This window comes from Ranitomeya imitator, chromosome 2 (assembly GCF_032444005.1).
Source record: "Ranitomeya imitator isolate aRanImi1 chromosome 2, aRanImi1.pri, whole genome shotgun sequence".
NCBI classification, from domain to species: domain Eukaryota; kingdom Metazoa; phylum Chordata; class Amphibia; order Anura; family Dendrobatidae; genus Ranitomeya; species Ranitomeya imitator.
In genome coordinates this window covers 21,393,276-21,415,542 of record NC_091283.1, presented here as the reverse complement: position 1 = coordinate 21,415,542, position 22,267 = coordinate 21,393,276, and the positions used below count along the sequence as shown (strand labels likewise).

Below are 22,267 nucleotides of genomic sequence, written 5' to 3'. Positions count from 1 at the left end.
GGCCGATGCTGAAATATCATCGGCCATGGCTGGAAATACTAGTGTGCCCCCACCCCACCGATCTGTCCGGTACACTGCTCCGGCTCCCCTCCGTCCAGTGCTCCGCTCCCCCCCATGCTCCGATCCCCCCCCCCATGGTCCCCCCCCACCCTATCATACTTACCGTCTTCTCCCGGGCGCCGCCATCTTCCAAAATGGCGGGCGCATGCGCAGTGCGCCCGCCGAATCTGCCGGCCGGCAGATTCGTTCCAAAGTGCATTTTGATCACTGAGATATAATCTATCACAGTGATCAAAATAAAAAAAAATAATAAATGACCCCCCCCCCCCTTTGTCACCCCCATAGGTAGGGACAATAAAAAAATAAAGAAATTTTTTTTTTCCACTAATGTTAGAATAGGGTTAGGGTTAGGGGTAGGGTTAGGGCTAGGGTTAGGGGTAGGGTTAGGGGTAGGGTTAGGGTTAGGGGTAGGGTTAGGGCTAGGGTTAGGGCTAGGGTTAGGGTTAGGAATGTGCACACGTATTCTGGTCCTCTGCGGATTTTTCCGCTGCGGATTTGATAAATCCGCAGTGCTAAACCGCTGCGGATTTATGGCGGATTTACCCCGTTTTTTTCTGCGCATTTCACTGCGGTTTTACAATTGCGATTTTCTATTGGAGCAGTTGTAAAACCGCTGCGGAATCCGCACAAAGAAGTGACATGCTGCGGAATGTAAACCGCTGCGTTTCCGTGCAGTTTTTCCGCAGCATGTGTACAGCGATTTTTGTTTCCCATAGGTTTACATTGAACTGTACACTCATGGGAAACTGCTGCGGATCCGCAGCGTTTTCCGCAGCGTGTGCACATACCTTTAGAATTAGGCTATGTGCACACGGTGCTGATTTGGCTGCGGATTCGCAGCAGTGTTCCATCAGGTTTACAGTACCATGTAAACATATGAAAAACCAAATCCGCTGTGCCCATGGTGCGGAAAATACCGCGCGGGAACGCTGCGTTGTATTTTCCGCAGCATGTCAATTCTTTGTGCGGATTCCGCAGCGTTTTACACCTGTTCCTCAATAGGAATCCGCAGGTGAAATCCGCACAAAAAACACTGGAAATCCGCGGAAAATCCGCAGGTAAAACACAGTGCCTTTTACCCGCAGATTTTTCAAAAATGGTGCGGAAATATCTCACACGAATCCGCAACGTGGGCACATAACCTTAGGGTTGGGTTGGAATTAGGGTTGTGGTTATGGTTAGGGGTGTGTTGGGGTTAGTGTTGTGGTTAGGGGTGTGTTGGGGTTAGGGTTGTGATTAGGATTATGGCTACAGTTGGGATTAGGGTTAGGGGTGTGTTGGGGTTAGTGTTGGAGTTAGAATTGAGGGGTTACCACTGTTTAGGCACATCAGGGGTCTCCAAACGCAACATGGCGCCACCATTGATTCCAGCCAATCTCGTATTCAAAAAGTCAAATGGTGCTCCCTCACTTCCGAGCCCTGACGTGTGCCCAAACAGTGGTTTACCCCCACATATGGGGTACCAGCATACTCAGGACAAACTGCGCAACAATTACTGGGGTCCAATTTCTCCTGTTACCCTTGTGAATCTAAAAAAATGCTTGCTAAAACATCATTTTTGAGGAAAGAAAAATGATTTTTTATTTTCACGGCTCTGCGTTGTAAACGTCTGTGAAGCACTTGGGGGTTCAAAGTGCTCACCACATATCTAGATAAGTTCCTTGGGGGGTCTAGTTTCTAAAATGGGGTCACTTGTGGGGGGTTTCTACTGTTTAGGCACACCAGGGGCTCTGCAAACGCAATGTGACACCCGCAGACCATTCCATCAAAGTCTGCATTTCAAAAGTCACTACTTCCCTTCTGAGCCCCGACGTGTGCCCAAACAGTGGTTTACCCCCACATATGGGGTATCAGCGTACTCAGGAGAAACTGGACAACTTTTGGGGTCCAATTTCTCCTGTAACCCTTGGGAAAATAAAAAATTCTGGGCTAAATAATTATTTTTGAGGAAAGAAAACGTATTTATTATTTTCACGGCTCTGCATTATAAACTTCTATGAAGCACTTGGGGGTTCAAAGTGCTCACCACACATCTAGATAAGTTCCTTTCAGGGTCTAGTTTCCAAAATGGGGTCACTTGTGGGGGGTTTCTACTGTTTAGGCACATCAGGGGCTCTGCAAACGCAACGTGACGCCCGCAGAGCATTCCATCAAAGTCTGCATTTCAAAACGTCACTACTTCAATTCCAAGCCCCGGCATGTGCCCAAACAGTAGTTTACCCCCACATATGGGGTATCAGCGTACTCAGGAGAAACTGGACAACAAATATTGGGGTCAAATTTCTCCTGTTACCCTTGGGAAAATTAAAAAATTCTGGGCTAAATAATTATTTTTGAGGAAAGAAAACGTATTTATTATTTTCACGGCTCTGCATTATAAACTTCTATGAAGCACTTGGGGGTTCAAAGTGCTCACCACACATCTAGATAAGTTCCTTTGGGGGTCTAGTTTCCAAAATGGGGTCACTTGTGGGGGGTTTCTACTGTTAAGCCACATCAGGGGCTCTGCAAACGCAACGTGACGCCCACAGAGCATTCCATCAAAGTCTGCATTTCAAAACGTCACTACTTCACTTCCGAGCCCCGGCATGTGCCCAAACAGTGATTTACCCCCACATATGGGGTATCAGCGTACTCAGGAGAAACTGGACAACAACTTTTGGGGTCAAATTTCTCCTGTTACCCTTGGGAAAATAAAAAATTGCAGGCTAAAAGATCATTTTTGAGAAAATAATTTTTTTTTTTATTTTCATGGCTCTGCGTTATAAACTTCTGTGAAGCACTTGGGGGTTCAAAGTCCTCACCACACATCTAGATTAGTTCCTTTGGGGGTCTAGTTTCTAAAATGGTGTCATTTCTGGGGGATCTCCAATGTTTAGGCACACAGGGGCTCTCCAAACGTGACATGGTGTCAGCTAATGATTGGAGCTAATTTTCCATTTAAAAAGCCAAATGGCGTGCCATCCCTTCCGAGCCCTGCCGTGCGCCCAAACAGTGGTTTACCCCCACATATGGGGTATCAGCGTACTCAGGACAAACTGGACAACAATATTTGGGGTCCAATTTCTCCTATTATCCTTGGCAAAATAGGAAATTCCAGGCTAAAAAATCATTTTTGAGGAAAGAAAAATTATTTTTTATTTTCATGGCTCTGCGTTATAAACTTCTGTGAAGCACCTGGGGGTTTAAAGTGCTCAATATGCATCTAGATAAGTTCCTTGGGGGGTCTAGTTTCCAAAATGGGGTCACTTGTGCGGGAGCTCCAATGTTTAGGCACACAGGGGCTCTCCAAACGCGACATGGTGTCCGCTAACAATTGGAGCTAATTTTCCATTCAAAAAGTCAAATGGCGCGCCTTCTCTTCCGAGCCCTGCCGAGTGCCCAAACAGTGGTTTACCCCCACATATGAGGTATCGGCGTACTCGGGAGAAATTGCCCAACAAATTTTATGATCCATTTTATCCTACTGCCCATGTGAAAATGAAAAAATTGAGGCGAAAAGAATTTTTTTGTGAAAAAAAATTACTTTTTCATTTTTACAGATCAATTTGTGAAGCACCTGAGGGTTTAAAGTGCTCACTAGGCATCTAAATTAGTTCCTTGGGGGGTCTAGTTTCCAAAATGGGGTCACTTGTGGGGGAGCGCCAATGTTTAGGCACACAGGAGCTATCCAAACGCGACATGGTGTCCGCTAATGATGGAAATAATTTTTCATTCAAAAAGTCAAATGGCGCTCCTTCCCTTCCGAGCCTTACCATGTGCCCAAACAGTGGTTTACCTCCACATGTGAGGTATTGGTGTACTCAGGAGAAATTGCCCAACACATTTTAGGATCCATTTTATCCTGTTGCCCATGTGAAAATGAAAAAATTGAGGCTAAAAGAATTTTTTTGTGAAAAAAAAGTACTTTTTCATTTTTACGGATCAATTTGTGAAGCACCTGGGGGTTCAAAGTGCTCACTATGCATCTAGATAAGTTCCTTGGGGCGTCTAGTTTCCAAAATGGGGTCACTTGTGGGGGAGCTCCAATTTTTAGGCACACGGGGGCTCTCCAAACGTGACATGGTGTCCGCTAAAGAGTGGAGCCAATTTTTGATTCAAAAAGTCAAATGGCGCTCCTTCCCTTCCAAGCCCTGCCGTGCGCCCAAACAGTGGTTTACCCCCACATATGAGGTATCAGCGTACTCAGGACAAATTGGACAACAACTTTCGTGGTTCAGTTTCTCCTTTTACCATTGGGAAAATAAAAAAATTGTTGCTAAAAGATAATTTTTGTGACTAAAAAGTTAAATGTTCATTTTTTTCCTTCCATGTTGCTTCTGCTGCTGTGAAGCACCTGAAAGGTTAATAAACTTCTTGAATGTGGTTTTGAGTACCTTGAGGGGTGCAGTTTTTAGAATGGTGTCACTTTTGGGTATTTTCAGCCATATAGACCCCTCAAACTGACTTCAAATGTGAGGTGGTCCCTAAAAAAAATGGTTTTGTAAATTTCGTTGTAAAAATGAAAAATCGCTGGTCGAATTTTAACCCTTATAACTTCCTAACAAAAAAAAATTTTGTTTCCAAAATTGTGCTGATGTAAAGTAAACATGTGGGAAATGTTATTTATTAACTATTTTGTGTCACATATCTCTCTGGTTTAACAGAATAAAAATTCAAAATAAGAAAATTGCGAAATTTTCAAAATTTTCGCCAAATTTCCGTGTTTATCACAAATAAATGCAGAATTTATTGACCTAAATTTACCACTAACATGAAGCCCAATATGTCACGAAAAAACAATCTCAGAACCGCTAGGATCCGTTGAAGCGTTCCTGAGTTATTACCTCATAAAGGGACACTGGTCAGAATTGCAAAAAACGGCAAGGTCTTTAAGGTCAAAATAGGCTGGGTCTTGAAGGGGTTAAAGGGATAATCATTGAAAGTTTGAAAATTGCTAATTTTTTTAACATTTTTCTCAAATTTCTGATATTTATTATAAATAAACACAAAACATATTGACCTAAATTTATCATGATCATAAAGTATAATGTGTCACGAAAAAAAAAAAAATCTCAAAATCACTGGGATTTGTTGACGCGTTCCATAGTTATTACAACAAAGTGACACTGGTCAGATTTTAAAAATTTGTCTCCGTCACTAAGTTGGAAAATTGCGACAGTTTCAAATTTTTCACCAAATTTCCATTTTTTTCACAAATAAACACAGGTTATATCCAAGAAATTTTACCACTATCATGAAGTACAATATGTCACGAGAAAACAATGTCAGAATCATCAGGATCCGTTGAAGCGTTCCAGAGTTATAACCTCATAAAGGGACAGTGGTCAGAATTGTAAAAATTGGCCCGGTCATTAACGTGCAAACCACCCTTGGGGGTTAAGGGGTTAATATCTGTTTCTCTGAATGTGTTTTTGTATTGTAATGTTTTTTTATACATATCTTTTGATAGACAAATAAAATGACAAAATTTTTATATGCACTTATGTACTCCGCGTCCTCCTATTTTGTTAGGTTGGTAATGTAGTAACATTTATTATAGGACCAAGCTGAGCCCCGCCCACTGGTCCTCCAGGTTCCGCCAACCTCTACCTTCCATGATAGGCAGTTGTCCCCTCGCACCATCACCATCTGAAATAAGAGCACGGTCACACACTCAGTATTTTACATCAGTGTGTGTAGCCAAAACCTGGAGTGGGTGATAAATGCAGAACATGTGAATATCGCCTAAGAGCAAGTCAGACAAAACTATCTAATAATGTACAGATCTGCAGCTAATCACACAGCAAAGTCACTCCACACAGGGTATGCTGAGACTTGTTGTGCAGAGTGTCACCTTTATCCGAAGACACTGTACAACCATCAGATGAAAGAAAGCGCACTACTACCCCCAGTAATATATAGAGCAGTAACCCTGCTGCTTCTGATATCCAACAGAATAGTGAGTGCAGCTCTGGAGAATAATACCTGGTTTACCTGGAGCTGTGGTGCCACCACCCCAACGCGCGTTTCGGCTGCAGTGCCTTCTTCCGGGGGAACGGCATCACAGCAGAGGTGCACTTACTATTTTCGTGTCACCTTCATCTAATGATTCTTGAAAACTATTTGTAATAACTACACCTTGGTGATTCCGCTCCCCCAGAAGGCACTGCAGCCGAAACGCACGTTGGGGTGGTGGCACCGCAGCTCCAGGTAAACCATGCTTTGTATATGCTCAGTTTAGGGTTTTGTTACCCAAAAAAACCTGCTGACAGATTCCCTTGCATATTACCGCTTTTCCACGTCCTACCCATCACATACAGACTGCACGTCACATTTCTTACCTCTTGTCCATTTATACGTGGTTTACAGGAGGGGTGAAGATTTGCTGCGAGTCCTATAACTTGAGCCGCAGAGATGGAGACTCGGGAGTAGTGTTGAGCGATACTTTCCGATATCCATAAGTATCGGTATCGGATTGTATCGGCCGATATTCAAAAAATATCAGATATCGCCAATACCGATACCCGATACCAATGCAAGTCAATGGGATAAAAATATCGGAATTAAAATTAACCCTTTCCTTCCTTGTAGGTTAATTCTACATGAAGGAAAACAACTAAGAATAATGTAGGATGTATTTGGGGAGGTGGCGGAGACATTAAATGCAGAGGTTTAGCCCAATCAAATGGAATAGCAGGAATTAAATTTTTATTTTAAGACGTTCGGAGTTACAAAGATTTTGACTATGTTAAGATTTTTTATATTTTGTCAGATATTTATGTTTCACTACTTCATGCTGTTCACCTTCTTTTTAACTTCTCCCACACTTTCTTATTCATCATCCTCAGCAGCATCATCTTTTCCATCAACTTCTCCTTCACCTTATTCATCTTCTTCACCTTCTTCGTATTATTTTTTTTTTACATTCTTCGTATTCTTTTTATTCAACCATTATTCTTTTTCATAATCAACTTCTTCATATTCTTCTTCTTCATCATCATATTCTTATTTGTGACAGCCAGGCCTTCCTGTAGTTGTTATCTATAAAAGTTTGAAGATTACACCTTCTGTTCTGCCTGTCACAAAAGATTTACAACAGGATTTGTCCGCGTTCAGTTTGGCCTGCAGCAGCAGGTTTTTTCCAGGGGCACCACGAGGAAGAACGGACTCACCCCCATACACTGCTTAGTCTTCTTCTGCTTAGAATTTAGATAATATCTTTTGCTCTGATTTTTAGTCTTATGCTTAATGTTATTCTGCTTTTTGTTCTGCAGCTTCTTGTTCTTCTGCTTCTCGGTCTTCAGGGTCGTCATCTTTGGGGTCTTTGATTTGGAAATGTAGCAGAAGGTACAAGAGCAAAAGACCCGCCGAGAACCAGCTGACGGTACTGGAACCCGGATGGCTAGCCGAAGGTACAAGAGCCAATGGAACAACCGAGGACCAGCTGACGTTACTGGAACCCGGTTACTAAGCAGGAGGTACCCGTGCCAGAAAGCACTACTAAGGACCACCTGACATTGGTGGAACTCAGATACCCAGAAGGAGGCACCTAAGCCAAAGGCTCTGCCCGGAATCAGCTGACGGTACTGGAACCGGGCTGGGCAGGAGGGAGTACCCGTGCCAAAGACACTTCTGAGCAGCAACTGGCGGTGTTGGAGCCCAGGGCCAGCAGGAGGAGCAGAGTGTAGGCTGAAGCCTGCACTTGAGGCAGTTTAATATCTGTTGTTGTGTCAGTGTGGTGGTTGCAGGACACATTGCCGGATACACAGCAGGGGGAACAGCTGACGTTACTGAACCCCAATAACACGGCAGCTAGTGTTGACTGTGCAGACAGCACTTCCAGTCAACTGGCGGTGTTGGAGCCCAGGGACAGCAGGAAGAGCAGAGTGTAGGCCGAAGCCTGCACTCGAGGCAGTTTAATGTCTGTTGTTGCGTCAGCGTGGCGGTCGCAGGACACTTTGCCGGATACACAGCAGGGGAGCAGCTGAAGTTACTGAACCCCACTAACACATGAGCGAGTGTTTTTCTCTGCAGCCAGCACTTCCGGGCACCAACTGGCGGTGTTTGTGCCCAGGGAATCCAGGAGGAGCAGAGTGTAGACCGAGGCCTGCACGGGAGGCAGTTTAATGTCTATTGTTGTGCCAGTGTGGCGGTCGCAGGACACGTTGCTGGATACACAGCAGGGGAGCAGCTGGAGTTACTGAACCCCACTGACACATGAGCGTGTGTTTTTCTCTGTGCAGCCAGCACTTCCGAGCAACAACTCGCGGTGTTTGTGCCCAAGGAAAGCAGGAGGAGCAGACTTTAGTTATTGCCGCACACACAGCAGGGGAACAGCTGACGTTACTGAACCCCAATAACAGAGGAGCAACTGTTGACTGTGCAGACAGCAATTCCGGGCAACAACTGGCGGTGTTTGTGCCCAAGGAAAGCAGGAGGAGCAGACTTTAGTTATTGCCGCACACACAGCAGGGGAACAGCTGACGTTACTGAACCCCAATAACAGAGGAGCAACTGTTGACTGTGCAGACAGCAATTCCGGGCAACAACTGGCGGTGTTGAAGCCCAGGGAAAGCAGGAGGAGCAGACTTTAGTTATTGCCGCACACACAGCAGGGAAACAGCTGACGTTACTGAAACCCAATAACACTGGGTCATGTGTTGACTGTGCAGATGGCACTTCTGAGCAGCAACTGGCGGTGTTGGAGCCCAGGGATTAGGGTATGTGCCCACGTTCAGGTTTTTCCGCGATAAAAACGCATTACAAACTGCAGACATATGCATCCTATCATTTAGAATGCATTCTGCAATTTTTTTGCACATGATGCGTTTTTTTCCGCAAAAAGAACGCATTGCGGTAAAAAAAGCAGCATGTTCATTAATTTTGCGGATTTTTTGCCTTTTTCCCGCTGTTCTATGCATTGGGAAAAACCGCATCAAAAACGTGCAAAAAAGCGCCAAAAACGTGAAAAAAACGCATGCGGATTTCTGGCAGAAATGTCCAGTTTTTGTCAGGAAATTTCTGCTAGAAAATCCTGATGTGTGCACATACCCTTACAGTTCAGGTGGTAGAAACATGAACACAACAGGAGACCTGGATACTGTTGCCAACCAATTATTTAATCTGGAAGAGGAGTGGCAAATTCCTGCGAGGTCCAGGCCTTGTTCATTTTCAGAAAAGTCAGTCAACGTTATCGGAGGATAGTCACATGCGACGGTCTGTTAGTACAGCACCTGCGGCACTAAAGACGTGTTCCAATAATACACTAGCAGCCGGGCAAGCCAGCTCCTCCAATGCATACTGTCTAAGGCAGCTGTGGCCATGTAGCCGTCTGGGAGTACACTGAGAGGGCAAGCCATGTAGTCAGTCACCATCTGACGGAAACGCTGCCTCCTGCTGACTGGAGCCGTCTGTGATGGTGTAGACATTTGTGGCGAGCACACAAAACTTTGCAACTGTTGGGCCATACTGGTCTTGCCTTGTGCTGAGGCACTGCTTCTGCTCCCTCTTTGTGCAGAGCTTCCTCCACTGCCTCGATGCACAGAGCTGCTTTGTAAAGCACTAGCAGCACTGCTCTCACTTGGACTGGAGAAGATGATGGACTGCACCAGTGTGCCTTGGTACTCCTGCATTTTACGCTCCCGGTTCAACGGTGTTATGAGGCTTTGAAAGTTGTCCCGGTAGCGAGGATCTAGGCGGGTGTACACCCAATAATCAGCCGTGTTGAGAATGTGGGCGATGCGGCGGTCGTTTCTCAGGCACTGCAGCATGAAATCAACCATGTGCTGCAGCCTGCCAACTGGCCAAGAAACGCTGTCCCCTGCTTGAGGCGTGATGTCTGCCTGCTCTGCATCACCCCACCCTCGCTTTACATACTGACTACTGGAGAATTGTGTAACTCCCTCCTCTGGACGGATGTCTTCCTCCTCCATTGACTTCTCCTCTTCCACCTCACAAAGTGTCCCCTGCCCAGGCCTTTGTGAGGAACCACGTGGCGCTGACTGTCCAGAAGCAGATGGCATTTGTGACTCCTCATCCTCCACCTCTTCCACAACATCATCCCTTAGCGCTTGGCAGTGTTCTTTCAAGCAGGCAGATAAGGGGGACAGTCATGCTGACTAGTGCATCATCTGCACTCGCCATCTGCGTGCAATCATCAAAGACACGCAAAACCTGGCAGACGTCCTTCATAGTGGCCCACTCAGTGGTTGTGAAGTCTGAACGGCGCGCAGTGCGACTTCTTTGCGCCTAATGCAGCTGGTACTCCATTACTGCTGGCTGCTGCTCACACAACCGCTCCAACATATGTAATGTTTAATTCCACCTGGTGGGTAGGTCACATATGATGCGATGTTCCGGAAGGCGGAATCGGCGCTGCAATGCGTGATCTTGCCATGCTGGAACGCCGCAAGTGAGGACACTCTAGGCGGACCTTGTGCAGTAGTGCATCAAGATTCGGATAGTCCCTCAAAAAACTCTGCACGACCAAGTTGAGCACATGTGCCAGACATGGGATGTGAGTGAGGTTGCCTAGGGCCAGAGCTGCCACCAGATTTCGGCCATTGTCACACACTACCATGCCTGGCTGGTGATTCGCTGGCACAAACCACACGTCGCTCTCCTGCTTGATGGCATTCCAGAGCTCCTGCGCTGTGTGGCTTCGATTCCCCAAAGAAATTAATTTCAGTAGGGCCTGTTGACGTTTGGCCACGGCTTTGCTCATATCGGTCCTAACAGGTAATGGGTCAAGGTGCAGGGTAGACCGTGACGGCTCCTGCAGCGATGTTTCTGAGGAACTGGAGTATGAGGTGTACAGACTGGATTCCTGCAATCCTTGGAGTTGGCAGAACACGTACAGCGGCACTCGCAAGATCTATACCCGGCTCCACAACATTGACCCAATGGGCAGTGAGGGAAAGGTATCGTCCATGTCCATGGTGACTGGTCAAAGCATCGGTGGACCTTGCTACTGATGGCGTTTAGTAGCGCATGTTTAATGTTTCCCTCCACATGCTTGTGCAGGGCAGGGACGGCTTGCCTGCTGAAAAAAGCGGCTGGGCACGTATTGTGGGACTGCCAATGCCATCAAGTTATGGAAGGTGTCAGTCTCCACCAGCCTGAATGAGAGCATTTCCAGGACAGAAGTTTGGCAATGCCTGCATTCAGAGCCTGTGCTCGTGGGTGGTTTGCCGAGAATGGCCGCCTTTTCTCCCATACCTGTGCTACCGATGGCTGTAGAGTGGGCTGGGAGTGTGAGGATGACTGGGAACGTGGTACTGTGGGTGGAATTATACTGGGTCTCTGGACAACAGTGCCAGAGGTTCTTCCATGGCGATCCTGTGAGGAAGCTGAACCAGCTGTGTGTGAGCTGGAGGAAGAGGCAACACGAGCTGAAGAGGTGGTAGCTGCCGCTGTTGGTTGGCCTAGGTCTTCAGTGTGTTTTTGTAACTCCACCGCGTGCTTGGTCCGCACATGTTTCCACATATTTGTGGTATTGAGGTTTCTGACACTTTTCCCTCTTGACTTTCTGATTACACAGCTTGCATTTGACTAAGCAAATGTCATCTGCAACTATGTCAAAAAAGGACCAGGCACTGCAAGTCTTGGGAGCGCACGTTTTGGCTTTTGGAAGAGGCAAGCTCCTAACGGGTGCCGAAGTGGAGGCTACAGGCACCGCAGTCTTCCCCCTCCCTCTTTGGGCCGTTCGGGGAATCTCTGCCGCAGAGCTGCTCCCACCACCTTCCTGTACCTCACGCCATGATGGGTCAAGGACCTCATCATCTACACTACCCTCTGCCACCAACTGCTTCTCCTGGGTAGTCTCGGCAGCACAGTACGCACCTGAAAGTGACACCTGAGTCTCATCATCAGATGCGTACTGAGCTGTGCTGACTGGAGGCACTGGCCCTCCCGCCTCTTCAGAGCCAGAGACAAAGCTGTTGGGCATCACTGCACACTCCCTCTCCTTCCATTTCTCCAATGCTGCTTGGCTGGCCCCCTCTTTCCAAGCCAAGAGATTCAGAGAACAGAAGTAGAGATGCTCCTGTCCTGGGCTCTCTGACTGCCTGGGCAATTTGGCAGATGGTGAAGAGACAGATGGGTGCTCTCCAGTGCTCTGTGCCTGAGAGGATGTGGCACTAATTGAAGTCGATGTGTTAGCTGCCATCCATCCGACAATGGCTTCAATTTGTTCTTCCCGCAGCAGCGGTGTACGGCGCTCTCCGACAAAGCTGCGCATGAAGGACTGTTCCCTGCTGAAACTGGGTGATGATGAGTCACCGGTGCCCGCAGCAGGCACATAATCCCCACATCCTCTCCCTGCTCCACGCCCACGTGCCTTACTCCCTGCCTTCTTCATCTTGGTAGACTGATAAAGATAAGCAGAAAAGTACTAAGGGCTTAGTGTGCTTATTCCTGAACAGCTGCTAACAGGTATAAGAAACACTAATTTTATAAAGTGTGGACTAGACTTTTATATGAGCTAATGTGGCCTACACAACTGTAAAGTGGTGTGTTTGGTGAACTGTATTAATTTCTTTTCGCAGAACAGACTACAGAGTGAGCTGCACTCACACACAGACCGTGCAGACAGCCATGAACGGCGCTGCAAAGCCAAACCAAGCTCCTCTATGTACTCCTATATAGTGTTTTTCCACAATCTAGCAGGATACGGATGGAAAGCCACTAATAGGATACATTTGAACAAATGTGCAGTAGGCTGCACTAATTGAAAAACGGACAATGGAAAGGTATGAGACAGTGATGCACCCTGAGCTGACTACAACCGGCTGTGGCGGTAGAACAGACTACAGAGTGAGCTGCATTCACACAGAGATCAGGCAGACCGCCGTGAACGGCGCTGCAAGGCCAAAAAAAGCATCTCTATGCAATTCTATAGTGTTTTCCCACAATCTAGCTGTATACGGATGGGAAGCCACTAATAGGATAAATTTGAACAAATGTGCAGTAGGCTGCACTAATTGAAAAACGGACAATGGAACGGTATGAGGCAGTGATGCACCCTGAGCTGACTACAACCAGCGGTGGCTGCAGACCAGACTACAGAGTGAGCTGCTCTCACACAGACACCTTGCAGACACCTGTGAACAGCGCTGCAAGGCAAAAACAAGGTTCTCACACAGCGGTTGCTAAATTAGCCTGGGCAAAGTACAATGAAGCAAATCGCTATCTCTAAACTGGCCCTCAGTCAGAACACAGCATCCTGTCCCTAACTGAATTCACAGGAGAGTGAACCCAAAATGGCAGCAGTGACTTTTATAGTGCATCATGACATCATTTCAGCAGCCAATCACAGCCATGCCAGTAGTTACATGGTACCATGCAGAACAGGATGTGCCCACACTTCTAATCATTCCTCATTGGCTGAATTCTGGCTGTTTGAATTATGGGAACTTCCGATTCCAGTATCAGATATACTGAAAGTATCAGAACTCGGTATTGGAATTCCGATACCGCAAATATCGGCCGATACCCGATACTTGTGGTATCGGAATGCTCAACACTACTCGCGAGCATCAGGACGTTTGTTACTCAGTATTAATACACAATAATACAGACGTCAGGGTATTTTTTTTTTTCAGTTTTTTAATTTAATTTTTTTTTTACAAAAATAATTTATGTTGCGTTGGATTTTCCTGCCTCATGCACGAAAAAGGCCATAAAATAAAATAAAAAAACACAGGCACGGGTGTCCTGACTGCTCTATCACAAGACGTCTTTATACAAACATGGCACAAGTGGGGGCCGCCGGCGTCACGGGAGAGTGACCGTCTCTAATAAGCGCGGACACTAGCGCTCTGTCCCGCCATCTCATTTCCAGCCAGTAAGGTAAAGCGATGGCCGCCACGGTGCAGGCAGCAACGCTGCGCGCCCAACACCGAGCGTCTACAGACTACACGCAGGAATCTACTGCACAGGAGGCCGGTCACCGGGGGAAGATACAGAACAGTGAAGAAATGGCGCTCACCGCCGACAGCACGGAGGACAGACGGACGCCATTTCACTACACGAAACGCTGCTACTCACAGTATCGGAAGGCGCCACAACTTCCCTACACAGAACAAACCTACAGACAGAAACAGCCCTTAATGTATCAACGTTCAAGTATCAAAAGTAACAAATGTAACAGGAGATTTTGGCTCTTAAAGGGGCAGCGCCAAACATTGGAATCTAAATCTGGACAGTGCAGTGGTGACCGGGGTACGGTAGCTGCATCTTTATCTGGAGCAGAGATTGTGGGGAGTTTGTCACTTAAAGGGAAACTCCACTATTAAAAGGGAGTGTCACGCCTTAGTCACGTACAGAACTTCCATCCTGTAAAATCATCCTTGTAGTGTAGTTTTTACTTTCTTAGCTGCTGATGCAAATCAATTACCGAGCCACTCCTCACGTTAACAGCTAGTTTCTGGAACGGATACGCAGTCCCTGCACACTGACACTGCAGGGGCGCACTCATTTCTCTATTTCTGGGTGTGTCCATGTAGTAAGCGGTGGCTGGTGACAAGGATGATCGGGCACCAGCACTGACCGGGTGTACATGCCGACTCGGCTCCTGCAGTGTCAGTGTGCACGGCTGGGTATTCGCTCAGGCAATGCTTGCTCAAGGGATGCAATCAATGTGCAGGGAGAGTGTGCGCCGCCGTGACTGAGGGGCTGGAGCGGAGCACGGAGCGCCCTCCTGGGCAGAAGGTTTTTAGTGCTTTTTTTGTGGAACAAGGGAGTGAAAACTGCACCACAGGGTGATTATCATCGGGACTAAGCCCCGAGAACGACCATAAAAGTTAATTAAAATCAGTTTTGCTAGTTTGGGAGATCATTAAATACCAGTGTGAGGGGTTGTGGCGCTGAAAACGGAGCCACACCGCCTTCACTTCTGATTCGCCCAACAGTATAGACACCATTACAAAAGTGTCGCACAGCAGTGATGCGGTTTAATGGCCGTTACCCACACGGCTACACTGTGACGAGGTCATCAGCTGTGTGGGCAATGGCATAAATGTTAGTCTCCTTTTTTGAAAAAATCCTAAAAGACCGACTGGGGTCCAGCGACTCATGTGTGGGGCTAACTGGCCCTAACGTGAAAGAGGACCGCCCAACAGGTACATAGAAAAGAAAAAGAATGGCCCAAACCACTCCAGGCAAAACTATTGGCACAATCCGGTGACTTGTGGGTAGAACAGCCAACCCCGGGCACTGCACACCGACAACGCATCGAAGAACAAGGCAAAGACTAAGAATAAGACGCGAACCTCGCACAGGATATAATACATAGTGCACATCAGCCGCTCTGTTAAGTGTTTCTCTACCTCTTCCATCTGCAGTTCCATTTTTAAAAACGACAGATGCGATTTCCTGGACCTCCCCCATCCGATCCCCCCTGTGTTATTCCTCCCCTTACCCCCGCAGCGCCTCCCTCCTCTGCTGACATTTGGCCGAGGTCCTCGCCGTCCTCCTGCTTCCTCCCATCTTTATTATTTTGGTTCTTGATTCTACAAAAATATAAACTTTACCATCGAGGGTAAAATCATCTCCCGGTACCGAGAAAATAAAATAACATAAAAAAACAGAAATTTGTACAATTGAACGCGACGCACGACTTATATACAACCCAAGATAAATTAATGCACAGCAAATCCACGGCAGAGTCCAGGTGGTGGCAGGCGGCCCGGTGACTACCAGCAGTGCAGGCCTTTATAGCAGGGAGTAAAGCACTTGTTCCGGTGACCGGCAGCGACCACCGCCCCAGGATTTCCTAACGACTACAGCGACAAGGTGAACACAGTGATAGCCAATAGAATAAGTTATAGAGTCCGGACCGTGCCCGTCCCTCACAGTACAGGATTGATGGGTTGTGAATACTAACGTCCCCGTGTCATCTGCTGAACACTGATCCAAGTCACCTCCAGGCGACAGACTCCATATTACCAGATAACGGGCGACCTCTGGCCCCGATCCTTCACATGTGCGCGGTCCGGCTTGGAATAAACGCAGAATTTACAGCATCTTGATGAATGTGTAGTTGTTAGGTGAGGAGTTGTCAGCGTGGCCCGGTGTCGTACCCTGATAATGAAGTAATAATGAAGCACAGTATGATCCTCCCTGGAGACCTGTACAGAATATTCAAGTAATTGGGATCCTCGTCCCTCCTCCACGGCTCCTGCTGCTCTACATGTCTGTCGACGTTCGCTTTTTCATGCTGCGTCTCTGGGCGAGATTAGAGGCAGCGACCGGCTCCAGGAGAGGCTGAAAAGTCTTGTGGTTCAGCGCAGAGTATGTGGCGGCCATGGCTCCCTGGAACGGGAAAGAAGAAAGTTACAGCGAGGTCGGGGACGGTCCTCCACAAACAAGAGGGCAACTCCGGAAGCTTCAAGTTCCCGCAAACACGACCTAGAGAAGAGGACCCTTGGGAAAGACTGAACGAGCTTTCCGACCAGTCTCTCCTCTCCTCCTGTGTGGACATGTCGCTGATCTCCCTCTATAATTGCACCACTAACCTCGATGTGAACATGGAGGCTTCCAAACACCAGATTTAACCTCTTGGAATTGAACAGGTAGATGGTGCCGTGCGTTTTTTGGGGGCCTTCATCACCGGGACAATTTTAGCTATAGTCTCCTAGTGTCGGAGAAACTTCTAAAAACTTATTTTATGCTTATTTTATGCTATTAAAGGGGATGTACACAAGGTAAAAAATGTCACCCGTGGCTCAAAATGGATAAGAAACAAAAGCGGCAATACTCTCCTCACCAATCCCCTTCTACCTTGCCCCGTCTTAGCCAATCATTGGAGGGGCAAGTCCGCCCAATTCTCTTAGCGACGTTTTGTGCCATTTTTACGGGAAGCCGGGGGGCGCCAGAGAGCGGCGGGAGGCCTGTCCGCGCCAGAGAGCGGCGGGAGGTCAGGCCGCGCGAGAGAGAGGTGGGAGGCCGGGCGGCGCCAGAGAGCGGCGGCAGGCCGGGCGGCGCCAGAGAGCGGCGGCAGGCCGGGCGGCGCCAGAGAGCGGTGGGAGGCGCCAGAGAGCGGCGGGAGGCGCCAGAGAGCGGCGGGAGGCAGGGCGGCGCCAGAGGAATTGTAAGATGGTAAGTGTATACTTTTCTTCTGAGCCTGTAGCACACGTTTTCCCCCCCCCCCACCTGGTCCCTAATTTTTTTGGTTTATTTTGTTCCTCATAGGGCATATTTTTTTATTATAACTTTCACTCTGGCACGCAGCGTCAGTCCTGCGTCCCCCATCGCGTGCTCAGCCGTTACCTTGACAAGGTGGGGGGCGTCCTGTCGGTTGAGCTGGTAATGGGGGAGCTGGTCCCGGCAGGCGATCCAGGAATGCTTTAACACCTTCTCGGCGGTGTATCGCTGATGCGGATCCACGTGGAGCATGTGCGACAACAGGTCCTTACATCAGGAAGGAAACGATTCAGGTCACTCAGAAAAATAACAAACCACGCATTTACCATTCATGGGGCGCACTTACTTTTGCCGCATCAGACACAGTATCCCAATTCCCGCCGCTCAGGGAGAAATTCCCGCTTCCTATTCGCAATAGGATTTCCTCCGGAGTGTCATTAGGGCCATTCGCAAAAGGTGTGTACCTGTAAGAAGCACAAGGAGCTTATAACAGGGGAGTAAATATAAGAGCGCACCCACAACGCCGCACAAATATCTCATGCACTTCACACATTACTGGCGCTCTCCAGTGGTCATTCATCTGTACTACAAGAATTTCCTCATCACTTTATTCCATATGTCCCCCGTTATCAGACACAGCCCGGCTCCCCCGGGTTACCGTATGACACCAATCTTACCCCGCGAGCATGGTGTAGAGGAGGACACCGAGGCTCCAGATGTCACAGGCCGCGTCGTACCCCTGCCTCATCAGAACCTGCAAACATAAATACGAAATCTCATCATCCAGAGCCAGAAAGTAATCCCGACCTTCATAATACACCCGCACATCACACTGACCCCCTGGGGCCATCTCGCCATTTACTTGGTAGGATCCCCGCAGGTGCTGTTCCCTGTTGTCAGCCATTTCAGGCTGGGGATGCGCCGTTATCATTGGTATAAGCAGCCCTTTGTAGAGATCACTGTCGGCAATGGACGTTATGTAAAGAGCCGCTCAGTTCATCATCGATATTACACGGTGAACTTCAGTGTAGAGTAATAGGAAAACGACGCTATATCTGTCCCCCATGCTTTACACTGACATTTCGAGTTCTGACCAAAGCCAGGCTTTATGTGAGCCGATCAGTGGTGCGGCCACAATCAGGCGGCTCAGTGAGACGGTGCGTATACGTGGCATTATTGTGTCCTCTGTGGTTGCGGATTTTTATACCTCCGGGGCCACAAAGTTCGCCGTATAACATGGAGTCAGGAGGAGGCCGTTGTCTCCCCTCAGCTGCTTGGCAAAACCAAAGTCACATATCCGGATGGAGTCGGCGTTACTGGAGTCGTCCATGTACAGGATGTTACTGGGCTTCAGGTCCCGGTGAACCACCTGCAGAAAGAAGTATGAAGACGTGAAGAAGGGGAAGGACACAGCGCTGTGCAAAAGTCTGAGGCGGGCGTGTAAGAAATGCGGCAGAGTAAGAGGCTTCACACGCAGGCGGTCGTCTATAGATGAAGCTTCTTACTCTGCAGCATTGCTTCCACGCCTGCCTAACAATTTTGCACAGCGCTGTATGTAACGTTGAGGAAGATTTGTTGCGGCTCGTACCCCTTGGCAGTGCAGGTAGTCCACAGTTTTGGTGATGGTGTACAGGACGGCGCCGGCCTCCCGCTCAGAGAAGAACTTCTGTCTCAGTATTCGATCCAGCAGCTCTCCCCCCTTCATCAGCTCCGTAACCAGGTAGACATAGCGTCCGTCATCGTCATACACCTGCCCCATGTCACAACAAGGTGTCAGCTGGACGATGCACGGGGGATGGTGCGGTGCGCGGGGGGACGGCGCGGCGCGCGGCACTTACATCCTTCAGGGTGATGATGTTCGGATGTTGTCCGTATCGCATCAGGATCTCGATCTCTTCCGATGGATCCCGCTTGCTTTTGTCTATGATCTGAAAGAGACAGGAGAAAGCTTAAGACGCTGATAACAGAGGACAGCAGTGTCCGGCTATTACACATCATCCTCTGCAGTAAGTGTTTGCCCCCTCTGTACCTTGACGGCGTACTCCATGTTCGTGGCCCTATGAATACACCGTTTGCAGATGGAGTAGGAGCCGACCCCGATGTCTTCCTTCAGGTCGTAGATGTCTGTGAATTGCGCGCGGCTCCCGTGAAAGTGCTGTGATAAAAGTAAAGGTAGAGTAAACCCTCAACCGAGGCGCCGGTGACCGCACGGACCGGCCTCACCCCCGCCGTCACCTGTACCATCGGCAGGACGCTCGTCACAGAAGAGATTTTATGCTCCTCGATGGAAGAAGGAGCCACGAAGCTGAAGCCTTTGAAGAGCTGGTGAGCGTTGGCGCTGGGTGGGACCCCCGGAGAATCTGTAGGACGAGATGAGAGGTCAGAAGTGTCTGCCAGGAGGAGCAGCAGAGTGACACAGGTCTGGATCTGACAGTGCTACCCCTACGGCGGCGTGCAGACAGGGGGTGGGGAGAACGGCTGAAAAGTCACTTATAGTAACACTTCCCCGCCGCTCGTGTGTGCAGAGTTGTCAGAGGGTTTTTCCCCCATTTTAGGTTGTGAAACATCTGGTGGAGAAGAAATACAATGCGGCCACTTCTATGAAATGGATCCGAATGGAATCTGCTCCACAGTTTGTCACTGTCCAATCAGAAGGCTGCAAAACACTCCAGGAAACAAAACTTCCCCAAAAAGTCCTCACACAAGGACGAAACAGTTTCCACTTGAAAAAACTTCGCCCACCTCAAAAACCTCCGTCTGCGTAAAGTCCAAAGGGGAAGAGTGGGTCAGACGCCCAAAAATCAGGAAAAAAAGCAAAACTAATTCTTGAAACTGAAAAACGAGACAATTCTCCTTTGTCCTTGGTTATCCAAAAACTAAATAACATTAGAGAATGTGAAAAACATCAGCAGCACTGAGAGGAGCTCGGGAGAAGACAGATAAGAGAGCGAGCTCAATGATGGATCCTCAGTTAACTCATTCTGCAGCCAGAAATAAGCAGGGAAAAATAAACAGCCCGAAAAGCTAACATGGCACTACATTGTTAATGAAACTCAATTAGAGAAATTATTTTTGGCCTAAAATTAATGCATTTAAGCTTAAACAAGAAAAAAAAACAACAAAAAACAGATTTTTTTTAAACTTAATGCGGTTAAAATTTCAGAAATATTGTTGGAAATCCTCTTCTCCCGTAGGAGATGCAGATTCCCTTTTCTGACTCTTTAATTTGCAGCGGTTTAATACAATGGCCTCCTCAGACTGGCTCTATGTGATCAGATGTTGGGGGACGGGTATCAATATATTGGGGGCATTTCACTATTTCTGTCTATGCCAATATAAAGTGCTCAGACAGTGCACAGCTCCGGTACATGGGGATCCTCGAGCTGCACCCCAACATCTCCCCTATAGACCCAGAGTGTCAGTATAAGAATCAGCCGTCGCTATGATCAGCACTGACTGCGGAACAGGAGGGGACACAGCACGAAGGGTAAGGTGGGATCCCCCACATTCAGCAGTATATCTGGTCCTGGGATCCCCCACATTCAGCAGTATGTCTGGTCCTGGGATCCCCCACATTCAGCAGTATGTCTGGTCCTGGGATCCCACACATTCAGCACTATGTCTCGTCCTGGGATCCCCCACATTCAGCAGTATGTCTCATCCGGGGATCCCCCACATTCAGCAGTATGTCTCATCCTGGGATCCCCCACATTCACCACCACCATTACATCTCGTCCTGGGATCCCCCACATTCAGCACTGTCTCGTTTGGGATCCCCCACATTCAGCACTATGTCTCGTTTGGGATCCCCCACATTCAGCACTATGTCTCGTTTGGGATCCCCCACATTCAGCACTATGTCTCGTTTGGGATCCCCCACATTCAGCACTATGTCTCGTTTGGGATCCCCCACATTCAGCACTATGTCTCGTTTGGGATCCCAGAGCTTCTCACCTTTTGGCGTTTTTGCTGTAAACTCAGGATCGAAGCAGAACGTGTCTTCAGGCTTCCCGGACGCCGGTTTAAACGGAGGCTGAATTTCCCGTCTGTACAGTTTCTAGGGACCGGACAGAAGAGTGAAATATCAGTAGACATCTGAATAATGAGACTTTCTGGCTCGCGCAGCTGATGGATTGTTACAGTGTCAGCGGCACTCCTCTCTCTCCTGCCTTTATAAACTGGGAGGCTAGCTTTTACCAACACTGACACACTGCAACAACCAATCAGCTGTGAGAAGGCCGGGTAAAAGGTTATTCCCAAATCGTTGGGGGGCCAACCACTGGGACATATGGGGGTCCCAAGATCACGTCCATCTTGAAATGAAGCAAAGGCTGAGCATGCACATCTCCGCACTATTTGCTACCGAGCCCCGATCTCAGGATCCCTGGTGGTCTCAGCGGTGGGGTCTCCAGTGACCAGCAGGTTACCATGGAGAGAGGGTACTTGCTTATTAGGAACAACCCTTAAAGTGTTCAGCTTTTATCCTTTTGCTGACAGAAACCAGAGATCTTAACAATGGTGAGAATGTGAAGCACAAAGTTTCCCGGACAGACGACGACTTACGTTCCAGTCAATGGTAGCAAAAAACGGATGCCGTTTGATTTCTTCCACCCTGTCCAGGCCGGCCCCTAGAAGCAAAGAAACATACATTAAACACTGGGACCGATGGCAAATTCTGCTGCACGTCCGACGTAAAGGGGCTGTCCGCTACTCGGGCAACTCTTCTCATTCTCCATGCTCGACCGCATTGAAAAAATGAACCCTTAAACTCCCCTCCAAGTAGTGGACAACCCCTTTAAGAACCCCTTTAAGTGGTGTTCATCAGTGTAGGACCCTAGAGCTCAGGGCGGCAGCACTAAGCAGAGCAGTGTAGGCGCTCAGGTCTGTACACCACTCGCTCTTCTTGAGCATGTCTCTCCCTTGGCATGAGTGACTCGAGGGGTCTCAGGACACGGATGCCCACTTATCCACAGGGAAATTACTGGAGGGGTCCTGGATGAGGCCGGCGAGTGATGATACGGCAAGGCTAACCAGACCGGACCTGTTCCTCAGGGGTGGGGCTGACAGTAGGAGGAGTTAATTA

At 48.2% G+C, this 22,267-nt stretch overlaps 1 protein-coding gene across 3 annotated transcripts in view; it reads right to left on the bottom strand.

Annotated features, from left to right (window-relative positions):
* Positions 1-13,629: 13,629 nt before the first annotated feature.
* The window catches only part of RPS6KA6 (ribosomal protein S6 kinase A6), a 59,271-nt gene continuing 50,633 nt past the window's right edge, over positions 13,630-22,267 (bottom strand). For 2 of the 3 annotated variants that reach the window (XM_069746119.1, XM_069746121.1), the window contains exons 12-22: positions 21,748-21,812; positions 21,139-21,241; positions 19,420-19,544; positions 19,214-19,339; positions 19,023-19,112; positions 18,773-18,934; positions 18,392-18,553; positions 17,862-17,938; positions 17,531-17,648; positions 17,311-17,451; positions 13,630-16,353 (exon numbers count right to left, since the gene is read on the bottom strand). In XM_069746119.1, the coding sequence (XP_069602220.1) occupies positions 16,228-16,353; positions 17,311-17,451; positions 17,531-17,648; positions 17,862-17,938; positions 18,392-18,553; positions 18,773-18,934; positions 19,023-19,112; positions 19,214-19,339; positions 19,420-19,544; positions 21,139-21,241; positions 21,748-21,812 (1,295 nt within the window). In that variant the 3' untranslated portion in view covers positions 13,630-16,227. The remainder of the gene's footprint in view (positions 16,354-17,310; positions 17,452-17,530; positions 17,649-17,861; positions 17,939-18,391; positions 18,554-18,772; positions 18,935-19,022; positions 19,113-19,213; positions 19,340-19,419; positions 19,545-21,138; positions 21,242-21,747; positions 21,813-22,267) is intronic. The other variant, XM_069746120.1, reaches the window with a different exon arrangement.